Below are 16560 nucleotides of genomic sequence, written 5' to 3' on the forward strand. Positions count from 1 at the left end.
AAAAAAGGCCTGCTGCCTCCATTCAGGTCAGGGGATTCTTTCCCTGGAAGAGGCCCTTCCACCTCACAGATAACACACACCCGTTCAGGTCACTGCAAGTACAGGCAAACCTCGTTACATGATTCCTCAGAATGAACAACTTCACACTTCACACCGCTCACAGCTTTGTCTACGTCTTCGTGTTATGGGCTGAATTGTGTCCCCACACCCCCAAATTCATACGCTGAAGTCCTGACCAGCACCTCAGAATGTTACCTTACTTGGAGATGGGCCTTTGAAGCAGTAATTAAGTGAAACTGAGGCCAGTCAGGTGGACCCTAATCCAGCAATGACCAGTGTCTCTCCAAGAAGAGGAAACTGGCACACAGGGAAGATGGGCACCTAAAGCCAAGGACAGAGACCTGGAACAGACCCTTCCCCTCACCACCCTCAGAGCAAAACAACTCTGCCAAGTCTGATCTCAGGTTTCTAGCCTCCAGAACTAAATTCAATTAAAAAAAGAATGAGAAAATAAATGTCTGTTGTTTAAGCCACTCAGTCTGTGGTACTTTGTTACCTCAGCCGCAGCAGACTGATACCGTCCATAACTGCACACACCCGTGACCTTGCCCAGGTTCCTTTCACCCCCCAGTTCTACTCAATCACCAACACCGAGGATCCAAACTTACCATGTTTCTCCTTAAATTCCCATCCACTCCCATCACGTGGGTTTTAGGTCAGGCCCTGATGGTCTCCTGCCTGTTTCTCAGTTCCTTCCCCTTTCACTCCATCATGTGCACGGTGCTGGGGGGATGTTCACAATAGACCCCAACCACACAGATGCTGGGCCCCTGGCGCCAGGCAAGGTCCCCACAGTGCAGGCACCTGCTCAACCAGGTAATCCGCCTCTGGTGTCCCTGGGAGACAGGGCAGGGGGCCGGCACTGTGGTCCTCCTGATACCGAGCAGGACCCTGTGGGGTTCCTGCGCACGAAAGCCTTCTGTGTCCCCCATTTCTTTGATTACAGAAAATAGGCTTCATTCTGTCTCCATGACCTTCCCTGAACTCCAAGGAGCAGGTTCAAACAGTTGCTCATCAGGGAAGGGAGGGGACGCAGGGACAAGGGAGGAGAAGCCAAGAAACAACTGTGCAGCCTTGGGGCAGGGTCCTGGTTCCCCGTCAAGGGATACACTTAACAGTATCTCCGAGCTGTTCTGCAGAGACTGAAAGCCCCACCAGGAGGGAGAAGTTAACGGTTAAGGACGGACGGTATGCTGCCCACAGGCAAGCACACACCAGCTTTCTAGCATCTGCCCACCACTCCTCAGCTCAAACCCCCGGGTCCAGCCTCCCTAAAAGAGTTTCAGATTCACAAAGACACCTTGTTTGTACACCCCCAAGCCAGCCTTCACACATCATGAATGTCTTCTTCCCCTTTGGCCTGCTCGTGGGATTTCTACTTAGGCTTCAAGACTCCACGCTGACACCCTCACCTGTGCAACCGTCCCTGGGCTGCCACGCTGCCCCCGACGTGTTTCCATGACGGCACTTACACTGGATGGGTATCACAGGTGGCTGCCGCTCCCCCTGGGCTGAGGACTCCTTGAGAGCAGTGACTGATGCTTATTCAGGGCTGTCACAGATCCGGGACCCCTGGTTGACCAAAGTGGAGCCTCAGAAAACACCTGCAATTAGAGGATTGATGTGCTTTGCCACAAACGCTGAGCTGGACTTAGCCACTGCTCCCTAAGGAAAGCAGGCTGTTTTCATCCAAGTCAAATTAGGTACCACCTGCATAGCCATCCAGCTCTCAGATAAGAGCAGAAGTTTCCTACAGCGTGAATATCTGCCGGATGGATGAAGGAAGCCATTAGGAACCTTCAACCGGGTGCCAGAAGCAGTATGGCTAGGGAGAATATTTTCAAATATTCAAAAGATTCTTTGAAATATTTTCGTGGGTGAGTCAGGAGAGAATCGTTTGGATACAAATTCATTCTTAGGAGACTTGCTATTAATGAAATGCGTGGTGAGGGTGGTGGGTGTGCGTGTTCCTCGGATGTTCCTCAATGTACAGTACAGTCTCGCAAACATGATGTCCCAGGTGGGGACAAAGGGCAGATCTGTGCCTGTGACTGCAGGGCAGACACACACACACACGCACACGCACACACGCACACACACGCACGCACACACACGCACACACACACGCACACGCACGCACGCACGCACACACACGCACACACGCACACACACACGCACACACACGCACACGCACCCACCACACACACGCACACACACGCACCCACCACACACACGCACGCACACACACACACGCACCCACCACACACACGCGCACACACACTCACACACACATACACACACTCACACGCACACACGCACACGCACACGTACACACACACACACCACACACACACACCACACACACACCACACACCACACACACACACACCACACACACCACACACACACATACACTCACACACACACCACACACACACCCACACACACGCACCCACCACACACACACACGTACACATGCACACGCGCACACACACACACGCACGCACACACGCACACATACACTCATACACGCACGCACACACACACATACACACACACACCCCACACACCCCCACACACACGCACGCACACACGCACGCACGCACGCACACACCCCACACACACGCGCGCACGCACACGCGCACGCACGCACGCACACGCGCACGCACGCGCACACACACGCACGCACGCACACGCGCACACACACACGCACCCACCACACACACACACGCACGCACACGCACACACACACACATCACACACACCACACACACACACACCACACACACCACACACACATACACTCACACACACACCACACACACCACACACACACCACACACACACACCCCACACACACACGCACCCACCACACACGCACACACACGCACACACACACACGCACACACACACGCACGCACACACGCATGCACACGCACGCACACTCGCACACACGCACGCACGCACACGCACACACATACACTCACACACACACACCCCCACACACGCACGCACGCACACACACACACACTCCACACACACCACACACACACGCACGCACACACGCATGCACGCACGCACACACCCACCACACACACACACACCCACACACACACACACGCACACACACACCACACACACACACATACACTCACACACACGCACACACACACCCCCCCCCCACACACACCCCCACACACACACACACTCACGCACACATACACTCACACACACACACACACACCCCACACACCCACCACACACACACACACACACATACACTCACACACACACACGCACACGCGCGCACACACACACCCCCACACACACATACACTCACACACACACACACACACTCATATTAAATAAACCTGAGGAGAAGTAAGCTATCTGTGTTGGTTAGTTCCCACTTGGGTAAAGTAAATCGTGGAGTCTCAGTGTACTTTCTATGACCTGGTTTGTGGTTTTCCTTGTAAACTGAGAGGGCTACTTTCTGGAGGTGGCCACCGGCAGACAGCCTCCGTCCCTGAGGTCGGCACAGACTCTGCTCACCCACACAGACGGAACTGGCTCTAATCTCCCATCCACGCTGAACAAGCTCTTGGGGGAGGGCGGGTTCCTTTCAAGAGTGGCCTGGATTAGCACGCTGGGGCCTGGATTAGCACCCTGGGGTCTGAATTAGCATCGTGGGCCCTGGATTAGCACCCTGGGCCCTGGATTAGCACCCTGGGGCCTGGATTAGCACCGTGGGCCCTGGATTAGCACCCTGGGGCCTGGATTAGCACCCTGGGGTCTAGCATCGTGGGCCCTGGATTAGCACCCTGGAGCACAGGGCCATGGGCCTCTGGCTGTTAAAGCCGCACTCTCCGTGCTTGGTCTACTTTGCATCCTTGTTCATTACTCTGCCTTTGCGGTCTGGAGGGATTCAATGGTCCCCTCTGGGCTGGTCCCCTGCCTCCCAGGCTCTCATCCCCACATGTCCCCAAGGCCCTTCGTCCCCACATGTCTCAGTCGTTCATGACCACTCCCTGACATTTCCTCCCACAGTCCCTTAAATCTCTGGAAAGATCACCCTGCACTCAACATGGGACGCAGTGTGACCAGCCCCCGTTTCTCCATCTGGAGCAAAGACTCCGAGGTCCATCAGCTGCCCCTCTTGGCTGTGTGGCCTGGGACAAGTGACTAAGCCCTCTGGTCTCAGTGTCTCCTTCTGTACAAGAATAGCAAGAGTCCTACAGAAGAGTGTCCCTGTGAGAATTCAGTGAAGTCGTACAGATAAAGCTGCTGAGACCATCACCTGGGAGCAGCCCGATAATTGCTGTTCTATAATTTTTAAAAAATCCTCCTTGATTTTGTGGAGCTTAATACAACCACCTACGCATCATACATACTCACATCTGGGTGATTATTCACTATCTTAAATAAACAGCATTTCAAACCTGATGAACTATTTAGAAAACATGAAAAACAGTGTAGGAAATCTGAATGCTAACGGGGGAACTTTGGAGGTTTTTTGTTGTTAATTTATTTAATTTACTTTTTATTCAAGTTTTAAAGGTTACACTCCATTTACAGTTATTACAAAATATTGGCTCTATTCCCTGTGCTGTACAACACATCCTTGTAGCCTATTTTATACCCAATAGTTTGTACCTCCCACACACACCCCCACCACTCAGGGGGAACTTTGCACATCTGTCTATTTCTCAATGTTGTGGGTAACTACGTAGATTACCTAAGAAGACTTTTTAAACTTGGTGCTCTTCAGAAATACTTCTCTGCACATTCCAACAGTACAGCATTATTTACATGCGTCAGCTTCCACCCAGGCAGACACACACACTACATAAAGCTTACACATAGCGCAAAGCACTGTGGATGAAAACATGTATGTTCTCACAAAGTTTCCTGAACATAAAAAGCTCAGTTAATGATATTTAAATATCACAATTTAACGATATTTAGTAACTGTATAGATTTACACAACCATCACCACATCCTGGCTTTCGAATGTATCCATCACCCCCAAAAGATTCCTTGTAGCTAATTTCTACCCCACTTTCCACCCTAGGTAACCACTGATCTACTTGTGTCTGTTTCATATGTTATTTTGTGTATGGCTTCTTCCACTTAGCATAATGTTTTTGAGGTTCATCTGTGTTGTAGCATATTATATTATATTCGTATTTCATCCTTCTTATTGCTGAACAGTATTTCATGTACAGATATACTGTTTTGTTTATCTTTTCACCAGTTGATGGACATGTGGATGGTTTCCATTGTTTGAATATTATAAATAATGTTGGTATAAACAATGACATACAAGTCATTTGTGTGAACCTATGTTTTTATTGATCTTGGGTAAATACATAGGAGTCGAACTCCTGGGTCATATGACAAGTTTATGTTTAACTTTCTAAGAAACTGTCAAACTCTTTTTTTTTTTAACATCTTTATTGGAGTATAATTGCTTTACAATGGTGTGTTAATTTCTGCCTTGTAACAAAGTGAATCAGTTATACATATGTTCCCATATCTCATTCCTCTTGCGTCTCCCTCGCTCCCACCCTCCCTATCCAACCCCTCTGGGTGGTCACAAAGCACCGAGCTGATTTCACTGTGCTATGCAACTGCTTCCCACTAGCTATCTATTTTACATTTGGTAGTGTATATATGTCCATGCCTCTCTCTAGCTTTGTCACAGCTTACCCTTCCCCCTCCCCGCATCCTCAAGTCCATTCTCTACATCTGCATCTTTATTCTTTTCCTGCCCCTAGGTTCTTCAGAACCTTTTTTTTTTTATAGATACTATATATATGTGTTAGTGTACAGTATTTGTTTTATCTCTGGGCTTTCTAGCCTGTTCCATTGATCTATATTTCTGTTTTTGTGCCAGTACCATACTGTCTTGCTTACTGTAGCTTTGTAGGATAGTCTGAAATCTGGGAGCCTGATTCTTCCAGCTCCATTTTTCTTTCTCAAGATTGCTTTGGCTGTTTGGAGTCATTTGTGTTTCCATACAAATTGTGAAAATTTTTGCTCTAGTTCTATGAAAAATGCCATTGGTAGTTTGATAGGGATTGCAGTGAATCTGTAGATTGCTTTGGGTAGTGTAGTCATTTTCACAATATTGATTCTTCCAATCCAAGAACATGGTATATCTCTCCATCTGTTTGTATCGTCTTTAATTTCTTTCATTAGTGTCTCATAGTTTTCTGCATACAGGTCTTTTGTCTCCTTAGGTAGGTTTATTCCTAGGTATTTTATTCTTTTTGTTGCAGTGGTAAATGGGAGTGTTTCCTTAATTTCTCTTTCAGATTTTTCATCATTAGTGTATAGGAATGCAAGAGATTTCTGTGCATTAATTTTGTATCCTGCTACTCTGCCAAATTCATTGTTTAGCTCTAGTAGTTTTCTGGTAGCATTTTTAGGATTCTCTATGTATACTATCATCTCATCTGCAAACAGTGACAGCTTTACTCCTGTCACTGTTGGTTTCCTTTTGTTTCTTTTTCATCTGTGACTGCTGTGGCTAAAACTTCCAAAACTATGTCGAATAATAGTGGTGAGAGTGGGCAACCTTGTCTTGTTCCTGATCTTAGAGGAAATGGTTTCAGTTTTTCACCATTGAGAACAATGTTGGCTGTGGGTTTGTCACATATGGACTTTATTATGTTGAGATAAGTTCCCTCTATGCCTACTTTCTGGAGGGCTTTTATAATAAATGGGTGTTGAATTTTGTCGAAAGCTTCTTCTGCATTCTATTGAGATGATCATATGGTTTTTCTCCGTCAATTTGTTAATATGGTGTATCACATTGATTGATTTGCATATATTGAAGAATCCTTGCATTCCTGGGATAAATCCCACTTGATCATGGTGTATGATCCTTTTAATGTGCTGTTGGATTCTGTGTGCTAGTATCTTGTTGAGGATTTTTGCATCTATGTTCATCAGTGATATTGGTCTGTAGTTTTCTTTCCTTGTGATATCTTTGTCTGGTTTTGGTATTAGGGTGATGGTGGCCACGTAGAATGAGTTTGGGAGTGTTCCTCTCTCTGCTGTATTTTGGAAGAGTTTAAGAAGGATAGGTTTTAGCTCTTCTCTAAATGTTTGATAGAATTTGCCTGTGAAGCCATCTGGTCCTGGGCTTTTGTTTGTTGGCAGACTGTTAATCACAGTCTCAACTGGTCTGTTTATATTTTCTATTTCTTCCTGGTTCAGTCTCGGAAAGTTGTGCTTTTCTAAGAATTTGTCCATTTCTTCCAGGTTGTCCATTTTATTGGCATAGAGTTGCTTCTACAGACAACTGTGTTATCACCGAGATTTAAACCTCTTGATTTTGTTTTGTTTTGAAAAGTGCATTTTATTACTCAGCAATTGGTTCTAACAAAGAAAGTCAATTACTATCAATTGTCTCAAAACCAGATTTATAGAGATTTTAAAAGTTTTTAACACCAGAATTAGCACGAGAACTTTTAAATATTTAATTAGGAAATAAGTTGTGAATATTAATAATACAAATAAAAATAAATAGCTGACCATCATTAGTACAGAGTACTGTTACAAAAAGTAGTTAGACTTTTTACCAGTTAAAATCAAGAAAAGTCAGGATCATTTAGTTCTCTGATTCCAGGTAACATCCTGTGCCCATAGCAGAGTGCTTCTTATGCAGTCAGGGTTCTTACATGTACCAGGCATCCGGCAATGCTGTTATGTCCCATGAGTCAAGGCTTCCTCACCCAGGACCTACTACAGGACTGGGCAACTGTCATCGTTGAGTGTCCTGGAAAAGGTCCTTCACTGGAACACTTTATGCATCCTTTTTCAGGAAGCTACTGGAGGATGAGCTCCATCAAAAATTTTCTCTTTAACAGTTAAGGAAACTGAGGCTTTAGCTGCTCTGATGACCATCTGCTGTTTACCTACTCCAGCTGACAGCAGGAAAGAGGTGAGGTGGGGCCCAACCCACAACTGACTCTCCAACTGGGCAGCCTGTAAGGCCCAGCCTGGATCTACAGGCGACCTCCTCCAACGGGAAAGATGAGAAGCGTGTAGGAGGCAGGGGGTGCCTGTGTTTTGCTCGGCAGCCAGAGCAAGGGCAGCAGCGAGCGCCTGGTCCTGAGAATGCTGGAAGGTGCTGGGCTGCGTGGCTAAGCTCCTCACCTGGCGTTACGCTGTGCTGGGCTGCGCCAGTAGGACAAAGGTACTACATGATTCTCAACTGACTTACACGGACTTAAATAAGACGTGTAAACAAATTACTGGAGTTCAGTGGTTGAAGTGGGCTCTAGTCAGACTGTCCTGGATTTGAGCCCGGGATTTTCCACTTTACTGTGCAAACTAAGAAGGCAGAAGAGGTGATTCCCCTACCACCTCCTCCACCTATTATGCTCAATTCCAGAGTACTGTTGCAAAAGTAGCAAAGGTACGGTTGTTATTACCTCACCACTGTGTTCTGAGCTTAGAGGAAATGCTGCCAGGACTTCTATGGATTTCAGAATAATCCACAGCCATGAAGGTCAGTGAAGTTCAGGAAAATCAACTTCTAAAAACTCATTTATGGGGCTTCCCTGGTGGTGCAGTAGTCAAAAATCTGCTGCCAAGGCAGGGGACACGGGTTCAAGCCCTGGTCTGGGAAGATACCACATGCTGTGGAGCAACTAAGCCCGTGCACCACAACTACTGAGTCCGCGCTCTAGAGCCCACGTGCCACAACTACTGAGCCTGCGCTCTAGAGCCCACGTGCCACAACTACTGAAGCCCGCATGCCCAGAGCCCGTGCTCTGCAACAAGAGAAGCCACGCAATGAGAAGCCCGCACACCACAACGAAGAGTAGCCCCCGCTCACCGCAACTAGAGAAAGCCTGCGCACAGCAACAAAGACCCAACATAGCCAAAAATAAAATAAAATTTTTTTAAAGCACTTAATTTTTTTTTTAGAGAGTACAAACCCACTTTAATGATGTGGAAGTTGAGGCACAGAGGATGCCAGACCTGACCCAGGCAGACAAGGAGGAAGTCGGGAAGCTGGGCTTCAACCCAGAACGTTCACCTCCGACCTGACAGTTACCTTCTGTTTGACCGCACTGCTTTCTCCAGAGGAAGACAGCTGAAATCGTGGATGTGCACGGGATCTCGAGAGGAAAGATGGCCAAGAACAGAAGCTGGGGAAAGGCTTGCACTTAGGAGAGGAACTCATACAGGAGGAAAAGAGGGAGCGGAACTGAGAGCTGACACTGTCAGGGAGGAAGGGGCTCCAAGGGGCCCTCACAGGGCTTAGTTAACAGCACTCCAGAGGGAAGGTTCAAGGTTCAATGTCAGGAGAAAGGAGAGAAGCAGATGAGGTGGCACAGCACACCTGTTGAGATGGTCAGTGTAAACTAATTCAGCATCTGTAGGGCTGTGGGTAAACAGAGACATTTATGTCACTGTTGGCACTGGAATCTGCTCTTCAAGTCAGGCCGGTCTCGAATAGTGAGAACCTTTCAGAAAACTCATCATATCCTTTTGCCCTTGGAGGCGGGGAGAATTGGTCCAAAAAGTGAAGCCAGATGGCAGCACCCGCCATCCCCTGGGGTCTTCAGCACTCTTCCCCAGCGTCCGTTTTCAGCTCTGACTTCCGAATGACTTGGTTCTGTGGAACACTGACCTGGCAGGAGCTGGTGTCGCTGATGGTCCTGATGGGGTGGCGGAGGATTCAGAAGACTCTTGAGTTGGAAGTTGAAGATGAAATGGATGAGGTAGAATGCCTCCTTGAAGAAGTGAGTCCACAGGGCCCTCTGACATCTTCCAAAGGAAGGTCCCGCAAGGCTGGAAGGATAATCAGGATGCCACCTGGGTGCTCTGTCCCTCCCCAGCTGATGGTCTGGCCCACCAGAAATAAGTACAGGTTATTACAAGCTGGTGGTGAATATGAGCGCGTCATCCCTGTGGTTTACCAGCTGAAACGACAGCCTCCAAAGAAAACACACTATGACCAAGCCAGAGGGACTGGAGTCCGGGAGAGCCTCTCACAAATCATTGGAATGTAACTGTGAGAGCTCAAAAACCAAGTTCCCCTGCAAAGTAACAGAGATTCGAGGCAGATGTTATAAAGTTTAGGCAATACCCAGCAGCTCTAGAGGAAACAAATTGCCGAGTTCCAGCTTCAAGGAAGAGCTCAATATTGCATCATATGGTATCTCTCTTGATTGAACTATTAAAGCATTATATCAAAAAACAAGAAAATATGACATTGTAAAGCCTTTGGAAATATAAGTTGTAAAACAGCAAATAAACTGAATTGTAAAAGTGAAAAAAAATATATTGATTTGTTGTTGTTGTTGCTGTTAGGATTGTTTCCTCGCGGTACATTCTTCCATTGAGGTTTAAAATTATTTAATTTTCTAAACTGCCAAAGTGTGAAACCATTATTTTACTTTTAGATTTATCTTCTCCCTAATCCAGTTTTCGGTTTTCAGTTAGAACTGACATACCGATTTATGGGTGGTCCTTAATGCTCTGATAGGAATATTTGAGACATGAATTATATTCTTGGAACTGTCTTGTACTGATGGGATTGGATTCACATTTTTATGATTGCTGAAAATGAGAATAAGCAAAAATGAAAATTTTCAAAGACTGTTTTTTATAACTGTGCTTAAACTTTAAAATGTGATTTTCTTAAATTCCAAGGCTGGTTTCATTCAACAAATAAACCATGATTTTTAGTCCCCCTTTAAATTCTTGGCCCCTCAAAACTCGTCATCGCCATTGATTTGGGCTTCTGGTAGGCAGGCTTCCATGACAGTAACACAAGTTGCTCCATTTTGTTTTGACTTTCATCTAAAAATCATTTTACTAATGTTGGCGTTTATGTTACAGAAATGTCAATTTGTACTTTGTGAACTTCACATACCACTCCCTCATCTAGGAGCACTACCACAGTCATGCTACCACGGTGCCAAGGAACTGTGATTGTAATTCCTGTATCCACAGGTTTAAAATGTGAATTTTACGTAACAGATAAAAGATCTGAAAAATTAAAAAAAAAAAAAAGGTAGACAGTACCTACCTTTTTTTTTTTGTAAAGTATAATTTCCACTTTATTGTCTTCCCAGGGACAGTATTTCTTCAGTCTTCAAGGACTTAGCTCCTTACATGGGCTGTGGCGGAGGTCATGGGGCGGCACCCACAGGCCTAAATCAGGGTGGAGGTGTTCGGTCCTTCCGGGCTTCCTGAGAACGACTCTTGACTACGTTGCTGTGAATGGCACAACTCACACAGTCATGCAGCTTCACATACAGCTTGGGAAGCACACAGGCGTCGAAAACGCTCGCTTCGGAAATGTCTCTGACTGCTGCGGCCTCTACGATGTTCCAAATGACGGACTTCTTAACGGCCTTATCCCTGGGCACGCATCCGGCACAGCTGGTGCGGTGAATAGGCTGCATGTGGCCGCGGCCCTTTTCGGCATGACCATTATTCCTTCTTTTCTTGGTCATCTTGGAAGCGAGGAGGTGAGAGAGGTTTAAATATTGTTGATATATATATATGTGTGTGTGTGTGTATATATATATATATATATTTTTTTTTTTGTAGCAGCTTTTCAAGAGTGAAAACCTAGAAATAACCTAAACGTCCATAAAAAGATGAACGGGTAAACTAACAATGGTACATCCAGATAAGAATGCTACTCATCAAAAAGTAAAGAGATGAGCTATTCGTTTATATCACTGATGAATCTCAAATAATTATGAAACAAAGGAAACCAGAAGAAAAACCCAGTAAACAGTTCATGATTCCAATAGATAAATTCAAGAAAATGCAAACGTATCTATTCTAAGGGAAAGTACATCAGTGGTTACCTGGAGAGGTGGGAAGGGCAAGAAGAGATAATAATAGGACATGAGGTAAATATAGGCATTATCAGAACTCTGATGATGGTTTCGAGGTTCATACCTAGGTGAAAACTTATTAACTTGTAATACTTCAAACGTATGCAGTTTAGTACATGTAAATTATACTTTAATATAGCTTTAAAAATTGGCTCAAGATGAAAAAATCTCTATGCCTCACTCTGGAAAATCGGTTTGGCAACCATATACTGAATCCACCAACTTGCTCCTTCAGCCCTCTGGAGATCAGTCTTCCCTCAGTGGTAGCAAATATGGAGAGCAATGAAGTACTTCCTGGACACCAAGCCAGGCTCAGGCTCTAAGGGAGAGAGCACCTAACCAACCTGACCTAACTCCGGGCCCCAAAAGGCCTCCTGGGGCCTCAAGAAAGCTTGGGACTTCCCTGGTGGTGCACTGGTTAAGAATCCGCCTGCCAATGCAGGGGACACGGGTTCGAGCCCTGGTCCAGGGAGATCCCATATGCCTTGGAGCAACTAAGCCCATGTGCCACAACTACTGAGCCTGCGCTTTAGAGCCTGTGAGCTGCAACTACTGAAGCCCACAGGTCTAGAGCCCACGCTTCGCAACAAGAGAAGACACTGCAATGAGAAGCCACACATCGCAATGAAGAGTAGCTCCTGCTCGAAGAGTAGCCCCCACTCACCGCAACGAAAGAAAGCCCACACGCAGCAACGAAGACCCAACACAGCCAATAAATAAATTAATTAATTAAAAAGCTAAATGTAGCACTCATGATCCTTTGTATTTCTGCAGTGTCAGTTGTTACTTCTCCTTTTTCATTTCTAATTCTGTTTTGAGTCTTCTCCCTTTTTTTCTTGATGAGTCTGGCTAATGGTTTATCAATGTTGTTTATCTTCTCAAAGAACCAGCTTTTAGTTTTATTGATCTTTGCTATCGTTTCCTTCGGTTCTTTTTCATTTATTTCTGATCTGATTTTTATGATTTCTTTCCTTCTGCTAACTTTGGGGTTTTTTTGTTCTTCTTTCTCTAATTGCTTTAGGTGCAAGGTTAGGTTGTTTATTCGAGATGTTTCCTGTTTCTTGAGGTAGGATTTTATTGCTATAAACTTCACTCTTAGAACTGCTTTTGCTGCATCCCATAGGTTTTGGGTCGTCTTGTCTCCATTGTCATTTGTTGCTAGCTATATTTTGATTTCCTCTTTGGTTTCTTCAGTGATCTCTTGGTTATTTACTACTGTATTGTTTGGCCTCCATGTGTTTGTATTTTTAACAGATTATTTCCTGTAATTGATATCTAGTCTCATAGCATTGTGGTTGGAAAAGATTCTTGATACGATTTCAATTTTCTTAAATTTACCAAGGCTTGATTTGTGACCCAAGATATGATCTATCCTGGCGAATGTTCCATGAGCACTTGAGAAGAAACTGTAATCTGGATGGAATGTCTCATAAATATCAATCAAGTCCATCTTGTTTAATGTATCATTTAAAGCTTGTGTTTCCTTATTTATTTTCACTTTGGATGATCTGTGCATTGGTGAAAGTGGGGTGTTAAAGTCCCCTACTATGATTGTGTTACTGTCGATTTCCCCTTTTATGGCTGTTAGCATTTGCCTTATGTACTGAGGTGCTCCTATGTTGGGTGCATAAATATTTACAATTGTTATACCTTCTTCTTGGATTGATCCCTTGATCATTATGTAGTGTCCTTCTTTGTCTCTTGTAATAGTCTTTATTTTAAAGTCTATTTTGTCTGATAGAAGAATTGCTACTCCAGCTTTCTTTTGATTTCCATTTGCTTGGAATATCTTTTTCCATCCCCTCATTTTCAGTCTGTATTTGTCCCTAGGTCTGAAGTGGGTCTCTTGTAGACAGCATATATACAGGTCTTGTTTTGGGATCCATTCAGCCAGTCTATGTCTTTTGGTTGGAGCATTTAATCCATTTACATTTAAGGTAATTATCAATATATATGTTCCTATTACCATTTTCTTAATTGTTTTAGGTTTGTTATTGCAGGTCTTTTCCTTCTCTTGTGTTTCCTGCCTAGAGAAGTTCCTTTAGCATTTGTTGTAAAGCTGGTTTGGTGGTACTGAATTCTCTTAGTTTTGCTTGTCTGTAAAGGTTTTAATTTCTCCATCAAATCTAAATGAGATCCTTGCTGGGTAGAGTAATCTTGGTTGTAGGTTTTTCCCTTTCATCACTTTAAATATGTCCATCGAGTCCCTTCTGGCTTGCAGAGTTTCTGCTGAAAGATCAACTGTTAACCTTATGGGGATTCCCTTGTATGTTGTTGTTTTTCCCTTGCTGCTTTTAATATTTTTTCTTTGTATTTAATTTTTGATAGTTTGATTAATATGTGTCTTGGCGTGTTTCTCCTTGGATTTACCCTGTATGGGACTCTCTGCGCTTCCTGGACTTGACTATTTCCTTTCCCATATGAGGGAATTTTTCAACTATAATCTCTTCAAATATTTTCTCAGTCCCTTTCTTTTTCTATTCTTCTTCTGGGACCCCTACAATTCGAATGGTGGTGCGTTTAATGTTGTCCCAGAGGTCTTTGAGACTGTCCTCACTTCTTTTCATTCATTTTTCTTTATTCTGATCTGTGGTAGTTATTTCCACTATTTTATATTCCAAGTTACTTATCCGTCCTTCTGACTCAGTTATTCTGCTATTGAGTCCTTCTAGAGTATTTTTAATTTCATTCATTGTGTGGTTCATCATTGTTTGTTTGCTCTTTAGTTCTTCTAGGTTCTTGTTAAACGTTTCTTGTATTTTCTCCATTCTATTTCCAAGATTTTGCATCATCTTTACTATCATGACTCTGAATTCTTTTTCAGGTAGACTGCCTATATCCTCTTCATTTGTTTGGTCTGATGGGTTTTTACCTTGCTCCTTCATCCGCTGTGTGTTTCTCTGTCTTCTCATTTTGCTTAACTTACTGTATTTGGGATCTCCTTTTCGCAGGCTGCAGGTTCATAGTCCCTGTTGTTTTTGGTGTCTGCCCTCAGTAGGTAAGATTGGTTCACTTTGTGTAGGTTTCCTGGTGGAGAGGACTGGTGCCTGTGTTCTGGTGGATGAAGCTGGATCTTGTCTTTCTGGTGGGCAGGACCGTGTCTGGTGGTGTGTTTTGGGGTGCCTGTGAACTTATTATGATTTTAGGCAGCCTCTCTGCCAATGGGTGGGGTTGTGTTCCTGTCTTGCTAGTTGTTTGGCGTGGGGTGTCCAGCACTGGAGCTTGCTGGCCGTCGAGTGGAGCTGGGTGTTAGCGGTGAGACGGAGATCTCTAGGAGAGCTCTCGCCAATTGATATTACATGGGGCTGGGAGGTCTCTTGTGGTCCAATGTCCTGAACTTGGCTCTCTCACCTCCGAGGTTCAGGCCTGACACCCGGCCAGAGCACCAAGACCTTCTCAGCCACACAGCCAGGTACGTGGGGAGTTTCTTGCCTTTTGGGAAGTCTGAGGTCTTCTGCCAGCGTTCAGTAGATACTCTGTAGGAGCTGTTCCACATGTAGATGTATTTCTGATGTATTTGTGGGGAGGAAGGTGATCTCCTCGTCTTACTCCTCTGCCATCTCAAAGGTCCCCCTCAAACTCTTTTTCAAAGTCGTAGCACTTGCACTTCCACTGTTCACTGGCTAGTGCCAGCAGTCTCCAAGTCACATCTCCCACCTGCGTCTGTCGGTTCCAGCACAACTGTGATGGTGCTCACTGATTCCACCACCACCGTTGCCCCAGTGAGCCCGTGGGGGGCCCCCAGGTGAGCTGGGATGCAGAGTTATCCCTCTGTGGCCTGCTGAGGCTCATTGCCCGACGGGAAATGGTTAATTAGAACACTCAGAACACCAAGTACACCTGTAGCTGTTCCTGCCCCTGATTTTGCCATAAAGATCCTGACCTTCAGGGGCACAGAGGGACTCGCCCTTGGCATCCAGGAGCTAAAACTCAAATGTTAACCAGCTTCCTCTTCTCACCTCCTAAAGACCCAAAAAACAAAAACCTAATGCATTCTTAAAGGTCATCGACAGAGACTATGAATCCTTCTTAATGCTCTAGCATTTCAACATGTCACAGCCTTATTAAACCCTAAAAAGGAAAATTCACAAATTAATTCTGCACTAAAGAGAAGCCCCAGGGTGAAACCTCAAATCCCGACAATTGAGAGTAAGACTCCTTAGGCAAGAAAGTTTATAAATATCATCAGTGGGTAGAGGGGTGGTAGGATACCCTCCGTGAGGTAGATCCCCAGAGTTACTGATCTCACTAATACAGTTGATTCTGTCCCCATTTCTCCAGCTTCACAGTCGCAATTTGCATCTATCTATGAGGTGCCCCGATATACCCTCACTCAATTACCTGTGGGCTACATCAATATCCCCACCATGGGGGACTTTCCTGGTGGTCCAGAGGTTAAGACTCCACGATTCCACTGCAAGCGGCACAGGTTCAATCCCTAGTCGGGGAAGTAAGATCCCACATGCTGCAGTGTGTAGCCAAAAAAAAAAAAAAAATATATATATATATATATATATATATGTCCCCACCATGTATGCAGACAGGACCTTCATGGGTTTGCTCTGTTCTCAAACACCAGCTATGGCCTTTGACTGCCAATATTCTACCGAGGCCAGAAACT

At 45.1% G+C, this 16560-nt stretch overlaps 2 protein-coding genes across 2 annotated transcripts in view; both read right to left on the minus strand.

Annotated features, from left to right (window-relative positions):
- ST8SIA6 (ST8 alpha-N-acetyl-neuraminide alpha-2,8-sialyltransferase 6) overlaps window positions 1-16560 on the minus strand; it is a gene marked incomplete at both ends in the record, with an annotated part of 136063 nt that overhangs the window by 103277 nt on the left and 16226 nt on the right. The window lies entirely within an intron of this gene.
- On the minus strand, window positions 11247-11546 carry LOC309818125 (small ribosomal subunit protein eS26-like; the record flags this gene model as incomplete). Its single annotated transcript, XM_082647597.1, has 1 exon — window positions 11247-11546. One exon carries the CDS (start codon window positions 11544-11546, stop codon window positions 11247-11249), a length of 300 nt encoding a protein of 99 aa, XP_082503723.1.

The sequence above is a fragment of the Grampus griseus genome (assembly GCF_964374135.1).
Source record: "Grampus griseus genome assembly, chromosome: 2".
NCBI lineage: Eukaryota > Metazoa > Chordata > Mammalia > Artiodactyla > Delphinidae > Grampus > Grampus griseus.